Source organism: Misgurnus anguillicaudatus, chromosome 21, assembly GCF_027580225.2.
Source record: "Misgurnus anguillicaudatus chromosome 21, ASM2758022v2, whole genome shotgun sequence".
Classification (NCBI taxonomy): Eukaryota; Metazoa; Chordata; class Actinopteri; order Cypriniformes; family Cobitidae; genus Misgurnus; species Misgurnus anguillicaudatus.
In genome coordinates this window covers 44,471,722-44,497,157 of record NC_073357.2, presented here as the reverse complement: position 1 = coordinate 44,497,157, position 25,436 = coordinate 44,471,722, and the positions used below count along the sequence as shown (strand labels likewise).

The 25,436-nt window shown below is 37.6% G+C and overlaps 1 protein-coding gene across 1 annotated transcript in view; it reads left to right on the top strand.

Annotated features, from left to right (window-relative positions):
* Positions 1 to 25,436, top strand: part of LOC129446963 (neural-cadherin) — a 273,221-nt gene that overhangs the window by 128,696 nt on the left and 119,089 nt on the right. The window contains 2 exon segments of the mRNA XM_055208521.2: positions 9,126 to 9,268; positions 23,200 to 23,372. Of these exon segments, the coding sequence (XP_055064496.2) occupies positions 9,126 to 9,268; positions 23,200 to 23,372 (316 nt within the window).

Here is a 25,436-nt window from a genome sequence, read left to right as displayed (position 1 = left end):
TTAAAGTCATGTCAAAGATATGCTCATATATTATTATGTAACTTGTGTAAATACATTATTTATTTTACATTGTGTTTGTTTTTTGGATAATGTTTGTTTTGTGTTCATGCAGCACATTTGAAAGATATCTGTTTTTGGATCATTATAATCCATTATATAATTATACATTTGGTTAAAGTGCATTCTGCATAATAATTTGGAACAGCACTGTCATATAAGTGTTGAGGGTAAAAAATAATGTGTAAACTTACTGACTATATTGGAAAAATAAACAAAAATGGCATGTGCATAATAATTTGGAATGGGGTGTAGTCTCCTTATTTTACGTAAATGCAAAAATCATCTTATACACATTTCTAATGTACTAAATAAAGTAATTAAAAATATAAATGTTTCCCCTATGATTTTGTGGAACTGTGGTGCTGCATGATGTCACATGTTAATTAACATATTCGTGACACCATCAAGTAGTTATTTTTAGTGGCAATTTAAAACCCGTTTTGCTTCGACTCTCTGAACATTCTGTATTTTAATACAGGTTATTGCCCAAAAAGACGTTCTCATTTACATTTCCTGTTGTCAGTTTAGATTTATAACCGTGACTAAATCACCACACACACCTTAAAAAGAGACAATTTGGCTATATTCTTTCACACAGTGCAGAGCCTCTGTCTAGGTAACCATGTTCCTATTACAAACGAACTGTATTTATATTCATATATCCAAACGTCAATAACACTGACAGGTTTTGAAATCACTGTTTCGTCCTCTTTCATTCATGAGTTGGCCGCTGTACGGGGGAAGAATGTGCTGCTTGTCACTGCGCAGAGAGTAGATGCCGAGAGAGATGATCCCTGCGACAGAAATGCGAGACCTCACACCCGTGCCTCGTGGGGCACTATTGGCAACATTTTTCACATTGAACAAAGGCTAGGTTTTTCAAAAGGTGCTAGGTTTGGTGTTATGTGCCTCTTCTGAACAAAAGTTGCTTAATGTAGTGAAATAGTTGCTGACACTGGTGACACAAATTAGAAATGGATGGGAAACACCTCATCACTTAAAGCTATGGTTTCTCGCCATGGCTAGAGTGTGTGTGAAATCTGACACCAGCAGCGCAAAGCATAGTTAAGTAGCACGCCTAGCTATAGCACGTAATGATTATTTACTACTTGTCGTTTTGCTGTGTAGATTTACAGACACTCACAAACGAAGAAAATAATAAAATGCACAGAAATTATTTGGTTGAAAAAAAAACTGCAAACCCAAAATGGTTTAATGTTAAAGGCCGTTCACATTATAATGATAACTATAAAAATATATAGTTTTAAACATTGTTTATAATAAAGAGAATAGCAGAGGTCACACGAAACTATAACGATAAAGATGCAATGAACAATATTGTTGGGATCACTTTCTGAGCAATTTTTTTCACCTGATAAACGATTAACCAATGACATGCACATTTAAAATGACAGATGACACTCTTGAGAAGCTCATGCTGAGGTCCATAACATAAAATTACCTCAGGTATATAAAGTACTGATGCAGTTGCTGTGAATTGGACTACGTAATGCTTTTTATTCTACTACACTGACTACGCCAAAAGGTGAGGTATTAGATTACACAAACTACTATATTCCCTGTTTAGAGCAGGGGTAGGCAACGTCGGTCCTGGAGTGCAGATGTCCTGCAGAGTGTAGCTCCAGCTCTAATCAAGCACACCTGAAATAGCTAATCAGGATCAAAGACTCACCTGAAAACTACAGGTAGGCAAGAAAATATCAGGGTTGGAGCTAAAATCTGCAGGACATCTGCACTCCAGGACCAACATTGCCTACCACTGGTTTGGAGTAATGAAAACTTGGCATGTTGAGAACATCTGCTGGTTACCTGCTGCCTAAATCCATCGAGAACAGCTTATTTATACATTTAATGACATGTGAACAATTACAAGTGTTTTTATTAATGGAAATATGCAATATTAACTAATGCCATTGAAGGTAAATGATTTGCTGCGAGGACTGTGCCACACGAGCCAATTAGCATAAAGTTATCATTATCGTCCGATGGTGTGGAAACTAATACAGTTAACATTATAGTTATTGTTTTAATATGAACGGCACTTTATATTGAGAATTATGGCATCCCTAATATCATCATTGCAAAATTGTACCCCAATATATAATTTCACACCCCATTTCAACATAAAATGAAAATTCCGTCATCATTTACTCATCCTCATGTTGTTCTAAACCTGGTTGAATTTCTGTTTTCTGATGAACATAAATGATGTTTTATTAACAAAATTCGGGAGGAACACGTCAAATAAATGACTTCAGCTGTTTTCAATCAGTAGTCAATAGCACCAGACTCTTACAATCGGTAATCAACAATACACCCAATCAGCTCGAAAGCAAGCCATATATAAATCACAGTTGAGAGTATAAATCCTCCGCATCTTTCAGAATCCCTCCTCCACCCCGTCTCCTCTCACTCACCAAGTTATTTCCTTAAGGGGGGGCATACTCTGTGTTTCAGCCTCATTCCCTGCTCAGAGCCCTCTCCCCGGACAGCACGCCAAATACGTTTACTTATTTAATTCTTTTAACTTATTTGTAAGTGTGAACTCGTGAAAATATATTTTTTAAGAAGAATTTAATGGGTACCGTCAACTGTGTGCTTACCATCATTTATCAAAATATTTTCTTCATCATTTATCACAATCAGGGCTTTAAACCAGATTTTTTCCCAATTGGTTTGTTCCGAACAGAAACAGTATTTTAACATTTTAAAATTGATGTTTCTGAACCGGTAAGAACAAAAAAATTAAGTTCCTGAACCGGTTAATAACGTTCCATGTCAGCTGTGGGACATACAAATATGTAGGTTGATCATTAGGACATTAAACTTAAATTATTAGTCTACAAAATTTTCCTTAAGTCTCTATCTTGTCATCGAACATAAAAAGGCTACATTATGTAAGTGGTATAACTGTAATTCTGACATGCCTACATTTGTTTCAACATTATACATGAATTAAGACATAGACAATTTCTGCCATGTAATTTATTGGCAAACAACTTAAACAAATGTTTTTATAAGAAAAAGATACTGTGGTATTTCGAGATCATTTTGTTTGTAAGTGTCCTGTCAAGAACAGAAAGATTGTTTGCTTGCTATTTGAAATGCATCTCTCCGTGAATGCACTTTTGAGTGCACATAAACACGCGCACACACACAGACGGAGGACAAATTCCAAACGGCACTTCGGGAAGAAGATGCACCATAAAAAGTTGCTCAACATAAAGTGAAAATCACGTTGTTTTTCAGTGCTTTATTTGCCAAATGTATTTTAATGGACTACAGTCAAAAGTTCTGATGTTTGAAGGGTATAGGGATAATCACATTTGACTGGAGCTGGACCGGACACATTGAACCACATGTGCGTCTGTGCGTACAGAAAATTGCTCACTTTAGCGCATTTTTGTGGTTAAATTGTTTAAAATCACTTAAGTATTAACATTTGCAAGCCTTTGAAACACGTTCAAATTATCAACTTTCCCTATTTAAATTTGCGAATCGCATGCAAGCCGAACGTGGATCGTGATCTGTACGGATCAACTGCGATCCATTACACCATTAATTAGTATTAAAAAAGCAAACATCTTGAGATACTTGGTAGATATTTCCCTCTTATGATTTAGCATTAGAGACTTGGGCTTGAGAGGCTATTTGCTGGTGGTAAGCTTCTCATTTCTCCAATGAGTCAACGATGACCGGAAGTGAACTTCACCGAGTCATATTGCACAGAAATCTTGTCAAAGAATGGAAAAAAATAACGGTATTAACCGGTTACCATTTTTAAATAAACGATTCCTTGCAAAACATTAACAGTTTCAGGTTTTCGTTTTTGTTTCGTGAACCAGTTCCTAGCCTTGATCACAATACTTCCAAAATATTTTGTTCCTACTATGGAAGTCAATGGTTACAATCTGCTGTGTGTTTACGATAATTTCTCAAAATATCTTCTTTTGACGTATTTGGAGAATGGAAAAGCGCCCTAAACAATCGTATTGGTTGGATGATAGGTTGTAACTGTCAGGTGTAAACGCAATAGCCGTATTAAATAGACCCACTGACTTTCCAATATACGCCCAATATTTCCCTGCACATTTATGCCTCAGATCCTTTCCTGTCTATGTTTTCCTGAAACATCTGTCCTCTATTAAACTCAAACCTCCTTGCTCAAACAGCAAAGACTCAATCTCTCCGTCCTACATCATTTTACTGAACAGAATAGCCTATATGTGTCTGGCCTGTAATTGAGCAAATTGCAATGTCTGTCACCGCTGTTTGTTCCATTCGAGCAGACTAATTTGCCCAAGCCCTCTGCTTCAAGGCGCCTGTCTCCTCCAGTATGACCGAAAATGAGCCTTGTCACTCACGCCGTACCGTTTGCACAGTACATCATTACCAGATCTGTTTACTGGCACCAACCTGACCAAGGACAGAGAGTAAGATAGATTGAATGATGTTTATTATTATTATGTACTGGCCTGGACTTCCGCTGCCTGGGACATGGTAATGAGGGGGTGGCGGTTATAGCTGTGTTTTATCTGATCACGGAATTCTGGGTAAAATGTGTCAGATGCAAATGATCCTTTGTTCTTTTGCGAATATGTTGGACTAACGTCGTCTTTGTTTTGTTGTGTTGATGGATGACTTTCCAGGGCTCAGCAACTAAAATGCTGTCAACTAGAAATATGATTGATGGCTGACATAATGGGCAGAAGTATCCAGTGAATATAAAAGAATTCAATGCTCGTGTTTCACTTGGCTGATTGGTTCATATACTACAAAGTGGCAGACCGCTGGCCTCGGCTAACTGTCAGTCAGTGTCACAAGACCCATCACCTGCACTGTTGCCTTGGCAATAGGTTAGAAAGAGAGGCATAAGAAAGGGTTTTTTATGGCGGGTGCGTGACAGGTTTTCTCAAAGGCGGCTCTCGATAGATCTTTAGAGCTAACATGTGAAAACAAACCCTTTTGAGTTATGTCTGTGAACATATCTGTGTGTGTTGAAGTGTTTGTGCATTTCTGTGTTAAAGCAAATATGTGGGCATGTTAGGAGGAACTGTGTTTGTTTGTGTGTTTGTGAGAACGAACTTAGATCTTTGAGACTTCTAACAGATTGCAGGTCGTGGATGTCACGCGTGTGTCAGAGCCGGTGTGCAATGACAGGGTGAGAAGTGCAAGCGATGGCGTCGCCATAGATGGCACAAATCACCTACATGAAACGCCTGTCACCTTCCTTCTGCTAGCTATCAATCAGCCCTACACAGTGTAGGATGATGGGCTCAAGATCCCTTACCCTCTGTTTGTCTCTATATATGACACTTCCTGTACTCTGATTGGTGTCCTCTCATCACTCTTAAACCTTCATCCCTGCTTATCTTTGTGTTTCGATCTTTCATTTTGATTTCCATCTCTCTCGTCTTTGCAGTCTTCAATCTGTCTTTTGCTTTCTGTCATCTCGTTTATTTTTTTCATATCGACACTCTTCTTCGTGGTGACAGGAACTGATAATGTTGTTCTGTTCTTTAAAGCCCGGTTTTCAATTGGTCTAAATTTGCTATGATATAAAGTGAAAATTTAAGCCTTTTTAGGCTTCAGTTGCTTGCCACTTATACCTTAAAGGGGGGGTTCAATGGTATTTCAAGCATTCTGACTTATTAACACAGTTATAGAGTTGTTTCCTCATGCTAAACGTAGGCAAAGTGTCAAAAAAGCAGTTGGACGTGTTACAGAGTATTTCTGTGCTGAACGCACTTCGCCAGGGTTCCTACAAGTTTTGGAAAGCTTTTATCGATTACAGGTCCAACTGACGTTTAGGGGGTTTCCTATACGTATCACTTCTTTATATGGGGACTTCCCCCGGAAAACCCCACCCACGCTAGAGCTTGCAAACAGCTTATCACGCCACTCAGCTTTGTTTAATTTCAAAAGTCAACAAAGGCACGAAAGAAGAAGTGTGTTTTTGGATGTAAGGAGAAGAAAGTCAGCCTTATGAAAACAATGGATATAGTTTATTATCCGGGGTAGCAGCAGAGTTTTGCGTGCGTGTTTGATGCGCTGGATTTTCCCAACCCGGTCATGACGAGTTGCACGCGGTAAGTAAGACTTCTGTCTTATGTTGGAAATAGTCGCGTGCATATTATATAAATGACACGAACATGTATTGAATCATAGGTTAAACAGTGTTGTATTGTTGCATGACTCGTACTCGCTCCTCCTGCGGTAGTAACTCCTCCTCCTTTGTTTTATTGTACGTTATCGGAAAGATTCGGTAAAGCTAATCTTTCTTTTATAAATCTGATTAAACTAAAGACTCTTCGGAGATATAAAGGATGTCAGACTACTCTATAGGTATTCCAGATTAACATCAGAAATGCAGAAACAGCGTGTGTTACGTGAGCTTTAACTCTTTCCCCGCCAGCATTTTTCATGATTTTCACAAAAGTTTAATGCCTCCCAGAAAATGCTTGACTCTAAATATATAAACATACAATATATTCAATGAAAGAACAGACCCTCTGCTTTAAAAAAAAAATTCATCCTACCTTCATTAGTTCTCTTTTTATCACCTCTCAAATATGGGTAGGTTTCTTTAAAATACCAAATTTTGATAATTTTAGATAATTCCACTTTTGTTAAGGACTTTTTATAGAGATCAGATGCAGAGCAATCCTCAAAAACTTTGACAGACATACACAAAAAAAATGATTCATTGAATTTAATCAATTTTTAAGGTAAGAGTTGCAATCAATTTATTTAAGCTACATTTAAACAAAAAAAGCTTAGTAAAGTAAAATAAAATATAAAAATTTTGTTTGAATGTAGCTTAAATAAATTAATGGCAACCACTTACATTAAAAAAATTGATTAAATTCAATGAATAATTTTTTTCAGTGTACAGCTGTTTGCCCTAGGGCGATATTTCCGGGTTTTAAAAGATGCGGAAATGCGGATTGACGAGATAACTCGTCAAAGGTGGGGAAAGAGTTAATGACATTTTTACTTTTATTTTTTTTATTTCAATATTTATTTTTATCATATCACAGCTTGGTCCGGATCAAATTTTCTCTGAGCCTGGACCAGAGTCTGGTCTTTGAGTAGCCTTGGTATAGACTGAATGGACTGCCCAATGCATAAATTAAATGCAGGTTTTCAAGTTACCTTGCTTTATTTCTTTAAGCTTAAATGTAAAAACCTGTACTCTTGATTTATGTTTGCTTTGATTTTACTGAAATCTTACCTTTTGATGCTTCAGTGGCTTGGTCTACTTATGTATTTATAAATTGATTTAGCCAAACTGGCTCTAATTTCAGAGCATACGCAGCAACAGTTTTTGCCAGATTGATCTCACGGAAAGTCATGTTATAGTCACGCAAAATGTTATTAATTTATACGTGTCCATGGCACGAAATTCAGCTTTTTTTTTGGTGGCTTGAGCACAAAAGTGTATTTTTCGTGTCACTCGCACCAATTTCTATAATTTTTTTGTGTCTGTTGCTTTCTTTTTTGTTTTTATTTTATGTATTGTTTTCTCATTGTTTTGGCCTATTTTCTTACCATTGTCGCTTGGAGTTGGGGTTAGAATTTTAGACATCCTAACCCAAACCCCAACTCCAGGCGAGAATAGTTTTAAAAGCGGAAGAAAACCATATGGAAAACAAAACATAAAAGTACATCCCAAACCCCAAATCTAACCCCAACCCTAAACGACAATGATTTAAAAATAGGGAAAAAAGAGAAAAAATACATAAAATGACACAAAAAAGATAGTTGTGCCACGGACAAGAAAAGCTATTTATAGAAATTTGAGTGAAACGAAAAAATACATTCATGCTCAAGCCATGAAAAAAGCTGAATTTCGTGCCATGGACACAAATAAATTAATCACAGTTTTTGTGACTATAACACAACTTTCCGTAAGATCCTGTTGGTTTTTGCACAAAACGATAAAGACATAATTCTTAACTGGCTGAATCCAGAACACATCGCCATTCCAGAATCAGAGCAGATGACCTTTACCCGGTCTGATGGAGCATCGCTGCCTTTTTGAGATAAGCAGCAACATGTCTTTCACCCTGTCTTACTGTAACAAACACGCCATCAGCGCTGTCTGTGTGACACAAATGAAATCTTTGTGACTGAATAATAACAAACGATGGCTGGTAAGTATGAAAGTATATTGCAGTCTGTCAGTACTTCTTAAAAGAGAGCGTGCTGTGCAGATGCAAAAGCACTGTTTGTCCTGTCGCCACAAGGTGTAGTTTTATTCACAGCATTGTTTCGAATGTGATGAAGTGTGAGCGTGGTTTTGGCGAGAAATGCTTAGCGTGAAATGTGTTGGCTTTGTCTGCTCACACCCCTTTGAGAATACTGGAGTTCAACTGTTTCTGTTTAGGTGGGGAAATCTATTATTGAACATTTGAGGGACAGTCCAACACTGTATTTTGTTATACCAAATAATGTGTGAGAGTACATTGTCGTAATCAAACACATTGGATGTGTTTCATGCGTGTTATACTGATAACAATTTGTTTTTGCAAAACATTTAAGAACAGCACAATTACAGTATCTGTTGTGAATGCATGTATTTAAATAGACTTTAAACCTGTCAGTAACAAATTACACAGTCAACCCGAAATCTCAAGTTTCTTTTACACATATTTTTTTATTTTTACAGGTTTAAAAATAATACATTAACACAGCAATTGACAACTGACTGAGTGTCAGGACACATGACAGCAACAAACAACTTAACCAAAGCCTAAAACTTCAAAATTGCTTTGCAAACACTGGTATTTACTTGAGGAAAAGCAAATGTTGTTCCTGCTATTAACCTTCTTTTATGTATAGTAGTCAACAAATTCTTTGTAAGTTAATATTAAGAGGGATCACAGACACAACTGTAATAACAGATTTGACTCATTTATAAATATATTCAAAATATACACACAACGCTATTTTAGTTTTTCTGTGAGGGCTACATGGTGCTGCATATTATCAGAAGGAATCTTAAAATAAATTTATGTGGGTTTATTTATGTTTGAAAACAGATATCAGACCTTTGTCTCTGAGGATGCAGGGCCCAACACTCTGGTCGCAACCGTTCTGGCCAAGGATCCAGATGGTGATGGGATCACATACAAAATTACCTCAGGCAACGAGGAGGGCAACTTTGTCATCGACAGTCAGAAAGGTAAGACGTCATTTTTGGATATACAGTTAAGCCCGGAGTATAGTCTGTTTTTTTACGTGTATGCGACCATATGCAAAGTGCCGTATGGTTTATTTGTACGTGTACGTTCGACACATGCGTATTACGACAAAATGCAATGCATCTCCCGGGCTACATACTACATTCTCCTGTCTACTGTGTCAAAAATCCAGTGGTGCGCGTACAGTACCCATGCCCTTTTATGATGACAAGGATCCACGAGTACAAAGTGAACCATACGTTGGCCTTAGTTACTCTTTCGCTTGATCTCTGAACATTTTCATGTTGCTTTAACATCCTCCCTAAGGGACGGTCCAGTAGGATGACTTCATTTGCTGGTTTCTTTGAACATCTTTACAGTGTATTGCATCATATTATACATTAGTAGTTTAACTATAAATATTGACTTAATAGCAATTAATAATTACATTTAGTTTCACACTAGGATGATCACAGCAAAGGAGGTAATTTAACAAAAGTCACTGACTTTTCCTTGTGGTTTTCGTTGTTAAGGCTGAACATAATTTGGATGCCAAAGAAAGATTTTATTTCATTTATGTGTGTTTTTTCCTTTTATTGAAAAAAAAATTAAATAAATGAAAAGTACTGTAAGATGGGTTTCTGATTTATGTTGCAGTTCAGATTCAAACTTATCTCCCTGCGGGAGCACCACAACTCTATCAAACGCAGAAGGCTGCAACTGTATAGGCTACAGTCATTTGTACTATTTTGCTTTTATAAAGAGCATCCCCAAGGAAAATCTCACAGGTTATTTTTCACAGGTTGCTCTTTCATTTTTATTGCCTTTGATTTCTGGAAGTATGGAAAGGACAGGAAGTCAAGAGTTGGATTTAAATTTCTGTAGGATGCATGAGCGTCGCGTTTTAATGTGTGTGTGTTAAGCGTAAGATGCCTGTACTCTTTATGGGTTAATTGAAGACACACGGTGTGTGGTGTGAACATCTGGTTAACTGTGAAATCCACATTGTCACAGTACAATTAACAGCACTGTTGGTTTTAACAGTCGAGGACGTATACGACTAAATCCCATGGGTGGAAATTTTAATACTGAGACAGAAACTACAGATGTCAATTAGAAATCAAAGAAGTTTGATGCGATTTTCATACTATATCTTTTAAATCACAGAACAAGACAGTCTACAGTAAAGAAGCTTGTAGGATTTTTTTTTTGTCAAGCTGTTACAATTAGGGATCGACCGATATGTATTTTTCAGTGCCGATGCCGATACCGATTTTTGTTTCATCAGCCGATGACCGATAGCCTGGTCCAACCAGACTCTCGTACATTCATTTCATTTGTACAGAGAGTCTGGCCACGCTCCATTGCAAAGCGTTACTTCCGTTAAGGAGGGTCCTCTGTTGAAGTTTAAAACTATTGGATCTGCCCAGAGTCACTCTGAATCTGCCATAACCAATCGCTAACGTTTGGTTGTGACGTATGTCCCTCAGTCTGCCACACGACCTCAACGTCATCGTTCTTAGCCACCCCCCTCTGTTCGCTGATTGGACCTGCAGATTTTTGCCGGAGAAAACGAAACTCTACACAGCAGTCCCAGACGTTGTGCTGAAGCTAAATTAAAATTAAGCGGAAGCACGTAGGAGGGCGGAGCCAGGCTAGATGACCGATACAGGCTGCCGATTTTCTTGATAAAAATTATTTCATCATAAAAATTATGTAAAAAAATGGCATGTTGTTAAAAAGAGATGTTATTAGTTTGCACAATTCTTACATTTATTTTAGTCTAGGACTAGTCTAATCCCTGTCCAGGAAACCGCCCCATAGAGATGAAAAAAACCCACTTTGTTCAGCTATGATCAGCTGTTAAGACGAGCTTTCAATGTTGTTGTGAAAAGGTTGGTTGTTTTTAGTGACATGACCTGTAATCGCTTGCAGCTTCCAGCAATCGACAAACACGGCAGCCATGTATCGGCCAATGCCGATACACATAAAACTCGCAAATATCGGCCCGATATATCGGTCTATCACTAGTTACAATACCCACAAAATGAAAGGTTAGCAGGCAGGTGCAGGGGTGGGAGGAGCTTGAGAACAACAAAGTTATATTTTAAATATGACAAAAAATCCACTATAGCCTGTAAACTTAATAATATCTTATAGTCACAATGCAATATATGATGATATTTGCAGAAAATTGCATACTGTAGACACGCGCAACACACAACTCTGTCTATATAGATTTTTCTGTCTCACTCTATTTGCAAGGGGGGAAAATAAAAACATTAGACTTAAAAGTCTTTTCTATCCTGTTTTTTATTATTTGCATCCATATTGATATATGTGTCCGCAAGAAATGTTCCATGTGCCCTTTTAATACTTTGAGCACCTTCCCCTGCAAAGGTCTCTGCACGGCCCTGCAGGTTAGTAATTTTTGCCATTAATGAACACCGTATCCTCCAGAAACTGTTTGTACAGAACAGACACATTGAGTCCTGTGATGATTAAAAAAGGTATCACATACTGAGATTTTTATACGGCATGAGGAAAATTGAATTTTAATGTCTTTTTATCTCCTGCGGTTCTGCATGACTAGAGAAATTTAGTAATGGCTCAGTAAATATAATATTTACTGCCAACTAAATTCAGATTTGTTAACACCGCATACCTTTAAACAACTTAAGGCTTAATTGCGGCACACTTTAAATGGCTAGACGTGGCGTTTTGATTGATTGTGTTTTGATTGAACGAGATCGGTCCTCGGATTCAGAACGCACTTGTCCTTCTCCCAAAATATGTTTACTGCTTACATTCACAGTGCTCCAATTTAGTGCTCCAGTCAGGTGATTCAAACATGCACCGCTTCAATGAAACGCCGCAGTTCCTTGAAACATGTCTGAGTTGATTCCCCTCCCTCAATATTTCTCCACTTCTCTCCTCTAAAGATCAAAGCGTTCCTTTATTGCCCTTTCTATACAGCCTGTCAGATCTTTGCTTCTCATGAAATTCCCCCTATCATTCATTAGACCCTCTCCTCTATTAGATCGGTTTTGTCGAGCGAGGCGCGTCCCGGGCGCTTGATGCTTGTTGTTAATTTACTGTAACTCGCAGAGGAATGCACTCTGTTTGATTTAATACCCCTTTAAGAATTCAAACAGCAGAGTCAATAAGATGATCAGGCCTTTTGTATTAAAGACATAAATACAAAAAAAGTATCCGGCTGTTGAAGGATGTATTTACCGGCATGGCGCCGGAGTGTTTACGCTGATAATCAGCCGGATCATCGTCGGCACACAGTACCTGTCAAGCGTTTTTATTTTGTTCTTTTATTTGTAGTGTTTTGATTTTGCTTTGTTCTTCGTCCTGCACTGTAAGAGCACTGTGTTAAACAACATTTTATCACCTTAATGCCTGCCAACAGAGAAATGCATTGCAAAATGTGAGAGAAACTGCCAGAAAAGACACTTGGTTGACAGGTAGGAAACATTGTATGAAAGCTTCTGAATCGCCTAATTAATGAGACCAAATGTATCAAGCAAGCCATAAGAGAAAAAACATTGTTAATTATTATACTACATATTAATTATATTTATTTAAAGTTAATTAGTTTTTTAAATAGTATAATATGTGTTCATTTTTTTTTTCAGTTTCATAATGTATTCTGTATTTAAAGAGTTTGGACTCTCTTGTCAATTGTAACAAATTGCACATATATAAATCTGGCACCCCTTTTCAAATGTTCAGTATTGTCAGATATGCTTTGAGATCACATGCATACTTTTAACTAAAAATTTTATTAAAACATATTTAAAAGTTTTATTTATAAATCGTATGGTAAGATAAGTGTCCCTATTATACACCTGGCGCAATGCGCAACGTAAATTTTTTCGTCAAGCATCACATTGTTTAAATAGCAAATGCATTTGCACCCATTTTTGCGCCCATGGGCGTGCTGGATTGAAAACCATGTATGTTCAGATGCATTGTTGGCATGTTGCTATTTTGAGGCAACTACAATAGACTACGCCATTGACTAAAGTCTAAAGTCAATGACGCAATATTGTTTTTGTTATTTAAGAGCGCGAATAATATGCGTCTATAAATGTGTCTATTAACACCAATACCTACAAAGGGGCAATTTTAACATGTTATAAGAAATGATGATAGGGGGTATATCGTTGCTGTCCGATGAAAACCACGTATGTCCATTTTGACGATTTTGAGATTTTTCGACGGATTGAATGTCCAGGTTCATTTCTGTATACAGTATGCTTCACATACCTAAATGGCCAATGAAAAGTTGTGAAATCATGTCATCTGATTTTCACGTATATACATTTGGTGTCAAAGCTGTCAATCGCCGCGGATCTCCCGCCCTGTGGAAGCATCTCGTCGGTCTCGTTAAGTTTCATCGAAGCTCAGCACTGGATAGCCGAATAAACATAGCCTGGTGAGACAATGACTTTCCTTCATCGAGGTGTTGCAGGGACTGTTACATGTGTGCAGTCGACATTGTTGAGGGTTTTATGCAGAGTATTTTCTTGTTGTTGACTAGCCTACACTATGCCCATTTTTGAAGCGCCTTTATTCAATATTTTGTCAGTTTATTGATTCATTTTCCCTTCATAGTTTGCAAGAGACATTTAATACATTTATAATTAATATTAAATAAACTAAGTGTATTTAATAAACTAAGACGTAGGCTATTTAATGAACTGAGCGTATTCATCTGTCAATATAAAACGCGACTTGGCCATTCTAATTAATGATCGGAAGAACACGTATTGACCACCGTTACTGTAATATATGCACGTATGTCCATTTAAACTCAATTTTGATCAAATGTGGATTATATCATTACACTGGCAAGAATATGGTTACATGTAAAGATGCCATACCAAGTATGACAACGCTACATTCAACTGCTTTTGATATACAGTGTTTTTTTCACTTCCTGAAAAGTAACCGTTTTGGACATACTTAAGTTTCATCGGGCAGCGACGATATGGTATTTTGAGCTAAAACTTCACATACATACTCTGGAGACATCAAAGATTTGTTTTACATTTTACAAAAAGAGATGAGACTCTCATTGGTTTACTACATGTTACGCCCAAAACACAAGAATAGGAACAACCCTTTAGACCATTTTCCCCATTGTCAAACTAGCACAGTGTATTCAGACACGCCCTAAATCATACCTGTCAATATTGGGATTTGAAAATAAGGGAAATTTCCCAAACCCTAAACAATGGAATTCTGCCAGTGCACACCCCTACTCTTTTTTTAAAAAGACATACTGGGATTTTTAGTGACCACAAAGAGTCAGGACCTCAGTTTAATGTTTCACTCAGAGGAAGGTGCTTTTCGACAGTATAGTGTCCAAAATTACTATACTGGGGTGTTCGTACCCACACAGACCACAGGGTGAGCACCCCTTGCTGGTCTCACTAACACCTCTTGCAGCAGCAATCTAGTTTTCCCAGGAGGTCTCCTATCCAAGTACTGACCAGGCTCAACCCTACTTAGCTTCAGTGGGCATACAGTCTTGGGCTACAGCTGGTGATATGGCTGCTAATATTCTTTTGTGTAAAATAATGATTTCAATTTTGCTCACTCCATCTCAATGTGCTTGTCAATGTAACAGCAAAATCTAATAAAAGGATTTATGTAGAGTGTTGGGGGGCACAGATTGTCATATATGTATTTAGGTGGGACACAAGGAAAAAAGGTAGGGAACCACTGCTCTAAAGCACAGAAAATGAAGGTAGTTTTTCAGTTTTATTTATATGATTTACCCTTCCTCGCAACATCCAAGAGAAAAATCAAAGCCACAACAACAAAAAACAATAGCTGGGTTGGAGAAGAAATTGCCTTCATAAATTAATACTTGCACCTTTTGCTTTATCTGCGGAAATGATAGATTACTGCCAGTTCTACATTACAAGTGAGAAGAATATTTCCCCACTCGTCCTCACAGAATTGTTCAAGTGCAATCACACTGTGTTGTAATCTGACTAGGCTATACTACTTCACTTATATTTTGACAGGTGCCTAGCTGAAGTGAAACCTCCACTGTGAAACACTGCATGTTGTTTGGCTGTACGTATGGATATCTAAAGCATGCATTGTGTATTTGACCACAGGATTTTTTGCTGTTTGCTCAACAAATATTTATGGGTCTGTTTCTGTTTTAACATGTAGAGAGTAAGCTTTGTCAGGAAAATTAAGTAGCTCATTCAAAGTATACATCTTATAGTTTTATAGAATGACGGCCTGTTTCAAATATGGCCTGGGTGATGACATTAACTTTGTCATTTCAGAACCTAAAGGGGAGGTCCACAGCTATTTTATGCATTCTGACTTTTTAAGAGTTGGTTTCCTCATGTTAGGTGAAGTGTCAAAAAAGCAGTTGGACGTACGACAGAGTATTTCTGTGCCAAATGCACTTCGCCAGGGTTCGTACAAGTCTTTGATTTTTTTAATAGATGAAAGATTCATATGTAACAGTCTTGCTTTATTTCTTTTAAGGGCAATTTCAATGCAGGAAGTACAGTGGAAGTCCTTATATGGGCACTTTAACCCGAATAGGGCACGCACACACCAACCAAGAGCTGACACAAAATCATCAACATCATCAGAGAAGTGTGTTGCGATTGGTGAGGGAAATGTAAGCTTGTTCAGCTTCCCAAAGAACCCAGCCTTATGGAAACAATGGATATAGTTTGTTTATACGGGGTAGCAGCGAAGTTTTACGTGTGTGCTTGTTTAATGCTTGATTTAGTTGAAATGGGGTAGCCCCAATTGAGTCATGAGTCGTAGACGATAAGTAAAACTGCATCAAATTTGTTGTGTTGGCATTTGGCGGGTAAGTGCATATAATGTAAACGTTATCCAGAGATAGTGGGATAATATTGTTTGTGTGTTGCTTGCTCGTGACTCAGTACAGCTGATCTGTCTTTTATAAATCTGATAAAACTAGAGACTTTTATATATGAAGGATGAAATATTACTCTATAGCCGGTTTCATCGGACGCGTCGCACATGCGTTGTCACGATTACATGTGTAGGCAGAACTTAACTTCCGGGCTGTGTTTGTTTAATGGTCTGGCTAGTGGCTAAAATGAACCCTGGAACAAATTCCTTATAGAAAATAACTAATGTTTTGGTTTCCTAAAGACGAGTGGAGACAGCGATCATGGATCAGTGCTATGTCAAGGGAGGTTTGGCAGCCGATCTGAAGCTAACATTTTATACATTATATAGGACACAGTAACGTTAGCGCAATTAAGTTTTTGATACGCTTTAACTATGATTTAAACTAAGGTAATTTTGTTTATGTTTTTACCGCTGAAGGTACTTAAGATTAACACGAGATAAGCAGGAACGGTGTGTGTTATGTGAGCTTTAATATGTTAGGCCAACTATTGATAAGCCATAGACATTTAGGAATTTTTGAGAATTTTATTCCACCTCATTAATGTAGGTTAGGTTGTACAAAGAAAGATGGTACAATAATATTTTTTTTGTAATGTACAAATAACAAATATTCAGAGAAACTGGCTTAGGGGTCAATTACACAGAACGCGTTTATGGCCGTTTTTGAATGGTTTTCTTTGAGAAGTATGCACACTGTTTATTTGCGCCGAATGCCTTGCATTTTGGCCTCCTCCTGCGCCTGCGTTTTTGAAGGAGCACTTTGAGCAAAAAAGTGTCTGAGGTAATTCGCGTTCTTCCATTGTCCAGTCAAATGAGGGGAGAGGCGGGCCTTCTGTTGTGGTGACAGAAGTTTATCGTTGTTTGGAGAACTCACTGTTTCGTGCGTATTTGACCAAGATCAGAGCAAGTGCCCTCTTTTTAAAGTTTCTGACAGTTAACAGCAAAAAAGCGGTCACGCTTCAATATTTTATTGACAGGACAGCTGCCTCGGTGGTTGCCTAGCAATATAAAAGCCGTTCTGCATTGCTATTTTTTAAAGTGACCCAAAAAGGGAGCAGTGCATTGCACCTTGCGTTTACAGACGATTTAAACGCGTTTGCTGTGATCTTCCCCTTACTGTATATGGTTTGTTTACTCTTAAAAAAATAAAGGTGCTAGAAACAGTAATTCGCTTCGATGCCATAAAATAACCACTTTTGGTTCACCAAAAAGCTTTTAGTGCAAGGTTCCTAAAAGAACCATTTTTTTTTAACTTTTTTGTAGTCAGTAGAAGCTTTTTCACCACACTGTCAAGAAAAAATGGTCCAAAAAAGTCCCCTAGCTGTCCCGGGGGCTGTACCCTTTCACAGAGTACACATTTGCACCTACAGAGTTCATATTATTACCTCAATGGTACATATTGGTACCAAATGAATACAAATCTTCAAAGGGTGATGCCCTAGTGACACTTGGGACCATTTTTTTTTTTCGGACAGAAAGGCAACAGAAAGAGCCTGTCGATGTTTAGTGTTCTTTACGGAACCATTTAAAGAACTTTTCAGTAACCTTTATTTTTAAGAGTATAAACTCAAAGTGCCTTGTATGGGAACATGACAGTGATAGAGACTGGCATAAGGAGAATGCCAATGGGATGCCCCCACCTCATGTACAAAGACATTTGCTTGTCGTACCCCTAGGGAAACATCGTCTCTATCTCTGATGTGCACTGATATGTGCTGGCTGCCTCTTGCATCTGTGTATTGTTCCAGAATCCACCAGTGTACCACATACTGATCGTAACGGGCACTTCGAGCTCAAGGACAGATAAATCACACATAGATCCTGACTGCAATACAGATTTTCATTGCTTGAACTGCCAGTTTGTCAATATTTATAATCTGAGTTCAAGCACTTTATTTAATTCTGTCTAGAATCACTTGGGCAATGTATTACTTAGAGGGCCCTCTGCACGGTTAAAACAATCTCTAGTTAACCGAGGTCTCAAACAGATTAGCGCACGGCTGTTATAGCCTGCAGTTAATACAACTGTCTAGAGAATAGAACTAGAACCTGTGACGAGCCTCCTAGTTTGCACAAAATACACAAACACACACATTCATTTCAGCCTCCGCTGAAATTTAAAGGCCGGGGGTGGTGGGGGGATTGATATGCTAGTGCGGGTATGTTCAGATTGAATTAGAATTGATTACATGTTCTTTTTCCTCTGAGTCTTGCCACAAAAGAACTAGCGTTATGCATTAGAATCAATTCAAGAAACTAGGGTACATGTGACTTCCCTCCTGCCAAGCCTGTGTCAGTTGACATGCCGGTTTCTTTAATGTCCCATTGCTGTGAGCTGAAGATAGCAGTCACCATGCTCCTCAGATTATGAATGTCGAGCTGAATGCAGCAGGGTCTAACATGCTCTCCTGAAAGAGATGCTACTGTATAGCGGACTGCGGAGGGTCACGTAGGCGCCGACTCCAGCTGTCTACGTAGATAAGACGCAGCGTGTGAAGCATTACGACAGCCCTCGCACACCCACACGTATATTCATCCATAAAAAAACATAAAATGGATTTTACATACTGTAGTAAAAACCTCAAAAACGTCAAATATAATCTTAAAGGTCAGATAAAATCTCTGTGATTTATGAATGAGGGGTGAAAATTTGTCTTCATGGCCTTGTATATCCATAGCAAGCACTCGTGTGTTTAGTGTCTTTTATGAGCTCTAATGTTTGCAATGAGAGTTTATATAGTAGCGCTGCAGTATATATGTATAGTATGGTGAATACAACCTAAATTTCAGCTGGTCTGCTTAGATCAGATTTGATCATCAACGTCACTTACAGTGTTGGGCTACTTACTCAAAAAATTTAATATTACTCATTGGGCTGCAGTGGCTCAGTGGTTCCATTACTAGTTACACCTTTCAAAAGTAATGCTATTCTTTACTTTTTACTCCTAGCCAACAGTAATTAGTTACCACAAAAATTGGTAATGGACTCTATGCATGGCGGCGCTTGGTGTATTTCCAGTGAAATCTTATGATGCTGGACTACTTCCGCCAGTCATAGAGTGCTATGATATTCGGGAACGTTGGTTGCCCAAACAGTCAAAACAACACAGCTAATTTTGTTGACGCTTGTTTACTTTATATAGAAATAACTTATACTCAACACTTACTATCATAATGACATTTAAACGTATGAAAGTATATTGTAAAAGATATGAGGACAGATCTTCTAACCACCACTGCTGTGTGTCAGTGTTTACAGCATTGGACTTACTGGAAAGCATGACGACTTGTACACTGCTACCCTGTATCTGCATTACCACTTGTTTTAGCTAGAAATTGCACAGGTAGTTGTGCTATTCATCTGTTGTTGATATGCTTCTAAATTTTGTATAATTGTTATCATCAATACTAGCAAAAATAACATCTGTGATTCTACAAGCTAAATTTTAGAACAGTAAAAACTCGTATTTTGTGTATTTATGTATGCTTTATTAATTAAAAATGCAAATAGAAAATTTATATCAATGACAACAAGAATAACTTCAGAGAAAAATAACACACAACAAACTAAATAAAGGCGTATTAAAATATACAAACAGAACCAGGGATAAACAAATAATGGAAAAAATATAGATTTCTCAAACGGACTTTACCATAGTCAATAGTCCTTTTTGCTTTGTTCTTTACATCCTCTAATGTTTCAAGATACTAACTCAAAAATAACCAAGTAAAAATGTTTTGAAAATCGATGTGAATATACCAAAATAAAACAATAAAAACTCAAAACAGAACTCTGAACTTTAGATTTAAGCTATCAGTTTTGCTGCAGTTGGTGTTGCTTTTTCCCTCATATAACAGTAACAGTATGCATCTCCTGACATTTTAAGACAACATTACAAAGACGTTAATGTATTACTACAGTAACGTGATCAGACTGGTGGACGAATCATAAAAACAGCACAATATAAGGCTAGCTGAACATATCTTAATCATTACAGCGATAAGACGACACATAAAACTTGCGACCTTTCTCGAGTTTGCACATCTGGACAATTCTTCATACATCATAGATTGTAAATTTGGGTAAATCCAGTACATTTTAGTGATTCTGCCATCACCCCGCTTTAAATCTTCGGTACCGGAAACTAAAGAGCACCCTTGAGTCAAACGCGGAAGTTAAGCTTGCAAAGAGTCTATTGCATAATTTTTGCAGTCTGTGAATCCATGAAAGTTACAGATAAATAAAGAGTACAACTGTCTTAAACTATTTTCTTCTTTTTCTTTATTAACTATCAAAATCTGCAAGCAGGTGGAACCAACCAAACATTTTGGCAGCACAAAAAAGAGCTAGTTTCCTGCGTTGTGTTGTCACGTGCATACACACACAACGATTATGAAAATAGTTACCGGTAGTTGTATTTTTATATTTTAAATCATCAGCAATTGTGACAAAAAGTCACGAGAAACTAACAATTTTTGGGGATGGTAACTGTAATATTATTACAAATTTTAATTAGTACTTAGTTACACTACTAGTTAATAGGGAAAGTAATATTATTACTGTTACTGGTTACTAGTAACTAGTTACTGCCCACACTGGTCACTTGTGTGTCTGAATTCGACAGGTGTGCACATTCTGTGTACACAAAGCTACGTTAAGCATGTTTTTAGAAAAAGGTGATCTGCTCCTTTTGTGATATGCTAACATAGCATTTCACTTCTGTGATGACAGAATTAAGATTCAGTTTTATTAAAAAAAAAAAAAAAATTAAAACAGTATACCACCTCTATAGGAGTTGTATGAGACTCTAATGAGTAGTTCAATTCAATTCAATATTCAATAAAAAACGTTATTGTCTATTAACCACTTATAGTAAATTGTCTTGGGTAAAGATGGCTTGAATGTATAAAAAAATATAACACAATCACACATCAGACAAAATCAAACAAATCTAATAAAACACAACTATAAGAAATAAATAAAATTGGAGCCTGTTAATAAAATCTATTTGGCCTTGTTTAAAATACATTGTAAAAATTGCTGTAATTATGGAGCTGGTTGCCAGTTACTTACTGTAGAAGATAAAGACTTTTACAAAAGAAAAATGTTTTATGTTCATTTAACTTTGAACAAACTGTTTTCAGTAAAGGACTTAATAAATGTTAAATAAATATAAATAAGTTACTGGCAACCAGCTGCCAGTAATACTGTAATTTCTGCAGACATTTTTTACAGTGTAGTAATTGCAGTTAGAATAAAGAACTTCTATAAGCTTTCTTTTTGGGCAGTGGAGCTCTGAACCGACACACTGATGGGAGCAGCTAAAAAGTGATGCGAATAATGAAGGGGGTCTGTAAAAATGGAAGCAGCCTTCCTCTTGACTGCACTATAATGCAGATCTTTTGGATTTATTTGAGGGGACAGCGTAATTTTGGATGCCTGACTAATTACTCTTATTAATTTCTTCCTGTTTTCATTTGATAAGAAATTAACCAAGATACCATATTAAAAGTTATAACCGGTTCCAAAAGTGATTTATACACTGCTGTGAAGATATTCTGCTTAAAGCTACAGTCGGCAACTCTGGAGGATTGAGATGATTTTGAAGGTTTACAATTTTCATGCCCTTCCCACACTACCACCGAGCAACCTCCCATTGAGCTCGTCCTCGTCAGACTGAAACGTATTGTACTGAAACACTCTAAATTCTTGAAAGTTTGTGAATCTGGGGGGGGGGTTCAACGCCCTGGGAAGTTTTTGAAAATATACATACATAGATACAAGTTAGTGAAAGTGCTTGAAAAGAAGTTTTCTGAAAAAAAATCTATATTATTCCCTGTGTAGTGTATCATAAACGCACACATGCTAAACTGTTTGCTTTAAATGCTTATATCTTCTGTATGCGAATGAAAATATTTTTTTTGCATAGTTGTGTTTGACACATGAAAATGTCTCGGGTTACGTATGTACTGTTGGTCCCTGAGAAGGGAACGAGGCGCTGCATCTCCCTTGCCATACTTCCTGCGTCCCTGTAACTCCGTCTTTGGCAATATTTCAGATAGCGCTATACTTCCTGGCTCCCGCGTCACCCTGTCTTTGTCGTTAAGCCTCACCATTGGTTGAATTTGATCTACACATTCAGATGCAATTACCCTTGGAGGCGTCCTCAAAGTATACCGCAGTGACGCAGTGCGAGTTCCCTCGAAAGGGAACTGTAACAATTTATCTTTAAAGGTAACACAATGTAACCTTACATGTCTCACCACATTTAGTCCTTGAATTTGAGGGTATTGGACCTTAAAAACCTTGAAAGGTCCTTGAATATGAAGTTAACTAAGGTATAAGAACCCTGTAGATTACTAACATAACACTCAGAAATACAATCAATGGTTGATAAAGCACAATTACCTTTCGAGAAAAAAAACTTGGCAAGCTCTGAATCTCCAGCGTGAAACCTTTAAAATCTCGTAGATCCCTCCACCTTTTATGCCAGTCCGATATTGATATTGATCCTTTGTTTCCTTTTTTCCTTGGTTGTTTTCTTTCTAACACACATGTGAACTTCAGGCGGATGCATATAATATTGTAACGCGCACGAGGGGTGGATTTGTGGCGTGTGCAGAAACTGTGATTGACAGGTAGATATTACACAGCCCTGCACTGATTTGACCAGTATTTTATGTTGTTCTATCGGAGCATGGTGTTCATTTCAGTGAATATGATGGAAAAAAATCTTGACGACTGCAGCTTTAACATTAAATCTCTTTAATTTCTTTAAAAGAAATAAACACTGCTAGTGTACTGTAAATATCCCCAAAGACACTGTTTATTCCATTACCTCAGTATAACTTGTTTTATATTATTCCAATAAGATCATATTAATGGAGAACGTTAATGTTAATTTACTTTAAAGAGGTGCCATTAACATTCAAATGAAGTTTGTGTGGGATTAAGATAAAATTAGTGCTTGATGTCTTCGACTATTACCCCATCTAGGATTGATCCGTCTCCGCTCCAGTCCTCCACCTAAACTTCAAGGAATGAAATATACTCTGAACATAACAGCAACAGATGACAATGCCTCCGGTGGTCCCCAGTCCCTCTCTGCCACTGCCCAGGTCATTGTTGGAGTAGATGATGTGAACAACAACAAGCCTGTGTTTGAAAAGGTATGATGTTTATTAATAGTCTATTTTTATAATCTACATTTTTTGTCTGACAAAATGGCTGAAAGCAATTAGATATACTATCGTTGTTGTTAAAATCGATAAATGACAGAAAATGTTTGGTTACCCCAGCTTCCGGTGGTCGGTTAGTAACCTTTTTCAGCTGTTTACTCTCTCTTGCTTCTGTCTCTAAAATATTTTGTATCTCTTTCCTCCCTATTTATCATCCCCTCTCAAGAGATATTATTAACAGGACAACCTGTGCTTTAACTTGATCATCCGAAGACGGTTTTAATTAAGTCTGTGAAATATGTGCTGAATCATTATGGGTCCACTCTCTGCCTGAGGTCCTTAGTAAATACGGGTTGAGTGCTATGCTGGAGATCTTTAGAGGGTCTTAATCCCCCCTAGGCTCTTCAGTGATGCTTGGCTGTGAGCCAATGTTTGGTAGGCTACTTAAAAACTTCTCTTTAGGTCTCCTCAGGTCTATGGAGCATTTTGTTCACGTTTCTCTCCCAAAATGATGTAAGATATATATCTGTATATACCAGGTCTTGAACAGTTGAAAGTGTACAAAGCAAGACCTCTCGAAACTAAACTAATAAATAAAACATTTATGCGCAAGATGTTTTTTTTTCAACTTGTCTGTTTTTTAGTCTTACCTTTGTGCACTCTTTCTTTTCTTTGCGATCTGCTTGTCATGACAGAAACTACTAGTTATTTGGTGTTTTTTCTTTGTATGTCTCTTTATGTGCAAAGGAGGGGTTGTAGCTAAGAAGTGAACTTCTTCCCATTCCCCATCATGTCTGTGTTATGGAATACCAAACTATTAGGACTTGTGAAGATCAGTGACTACATAGTCTCTCTGTGTACTTCATTCATTTGTATGCTCAGTGCCTGTGTGTTTTAGTGTCAGCTTTTTGGAGGTCATGAGAAGGGCTCATGAGAGGCACAGGGTTTGATGTTTGCGCCTCCAACCTTATGGGATTTCGCGCTCACCTGACTGATTGAACAACACAGAGCTAAGTACTGTATTTTAGTTAGCAGGGGAATGAAAGCGACCATCTTAGATAGAAACAGGTCCCTTGCTATTAATTAGGTGTCAGACGTGGCCATCAAAGAAAGGGCCGGTGGACCGATTTGGGAATACGTTGCCATTTTAATCGGATTTAGTTACTATGTTTGAGTCTCATCTAATCTTAAGCTGAGTAAACTAATGATGAAGAGGAGGCACGGTTTTCTTATTTAATGATTTTATATACAGTACACACAGATGAGGATGAAGAAGCGGTGTGGGTGGTAATTTAACCAAGCTTATATCTTCACACATTCAGTAAAATGGAATTGATTCAAGGGCACTTCAAGGGCACTTCAATTATAAAAGCGAGATGAATCTTAACAGAACCAAAGATATAATCGCATCTTCTTCCATTCTTTATACTGTCCCTCTATCTGTTTTATCTCACTATCCTTCAATCCCTGTGTTTATTTTGTTACTTTGGTTGGTTGTTTATAAATTCATTTTTGTCCGGATGAAGTTTTGGTGACCATTGGATTCTAGCTGTTTAAAGTGCAATCCCAGTGGCGGCTCGTGACTGCTCATCCGAGGGGCGCTAATTCAAAATAAGTGTTCGGAGTGTCATGTGTGTTGTTTGCGTTTTCAATATGTGTTTGTTGCGTCATGTGAACCATGTGCATCACGTGTTTTGTCAAAATAAGTGCCTGGTGCACACGCGTCAAAACCATTTATGATAAAAAAGACGCTCACATTCACAATATACACGCAAGACACTTCCTTCACAGTAAACTCTGATTACGCATGAGATTATGCGAGTATCTGGCAAATGCGAGCATCTCTTTTATCATAAACCCTTTACACTAAGGTGACCAGACGTCCCCGTTTTCCAGGGACAGTCACGTTTTTTGGTGTTCTGTCCCCAACTGGAGCTGTCCCCGGAAATGTCCCCATTTTACAGCACGTCCAAAACAACCAGAAATACACTGAAAAACCTGATCAACATGTAGCGTTTGTAGTACCAGACCGGAGCAATCATGTAATTATTATTT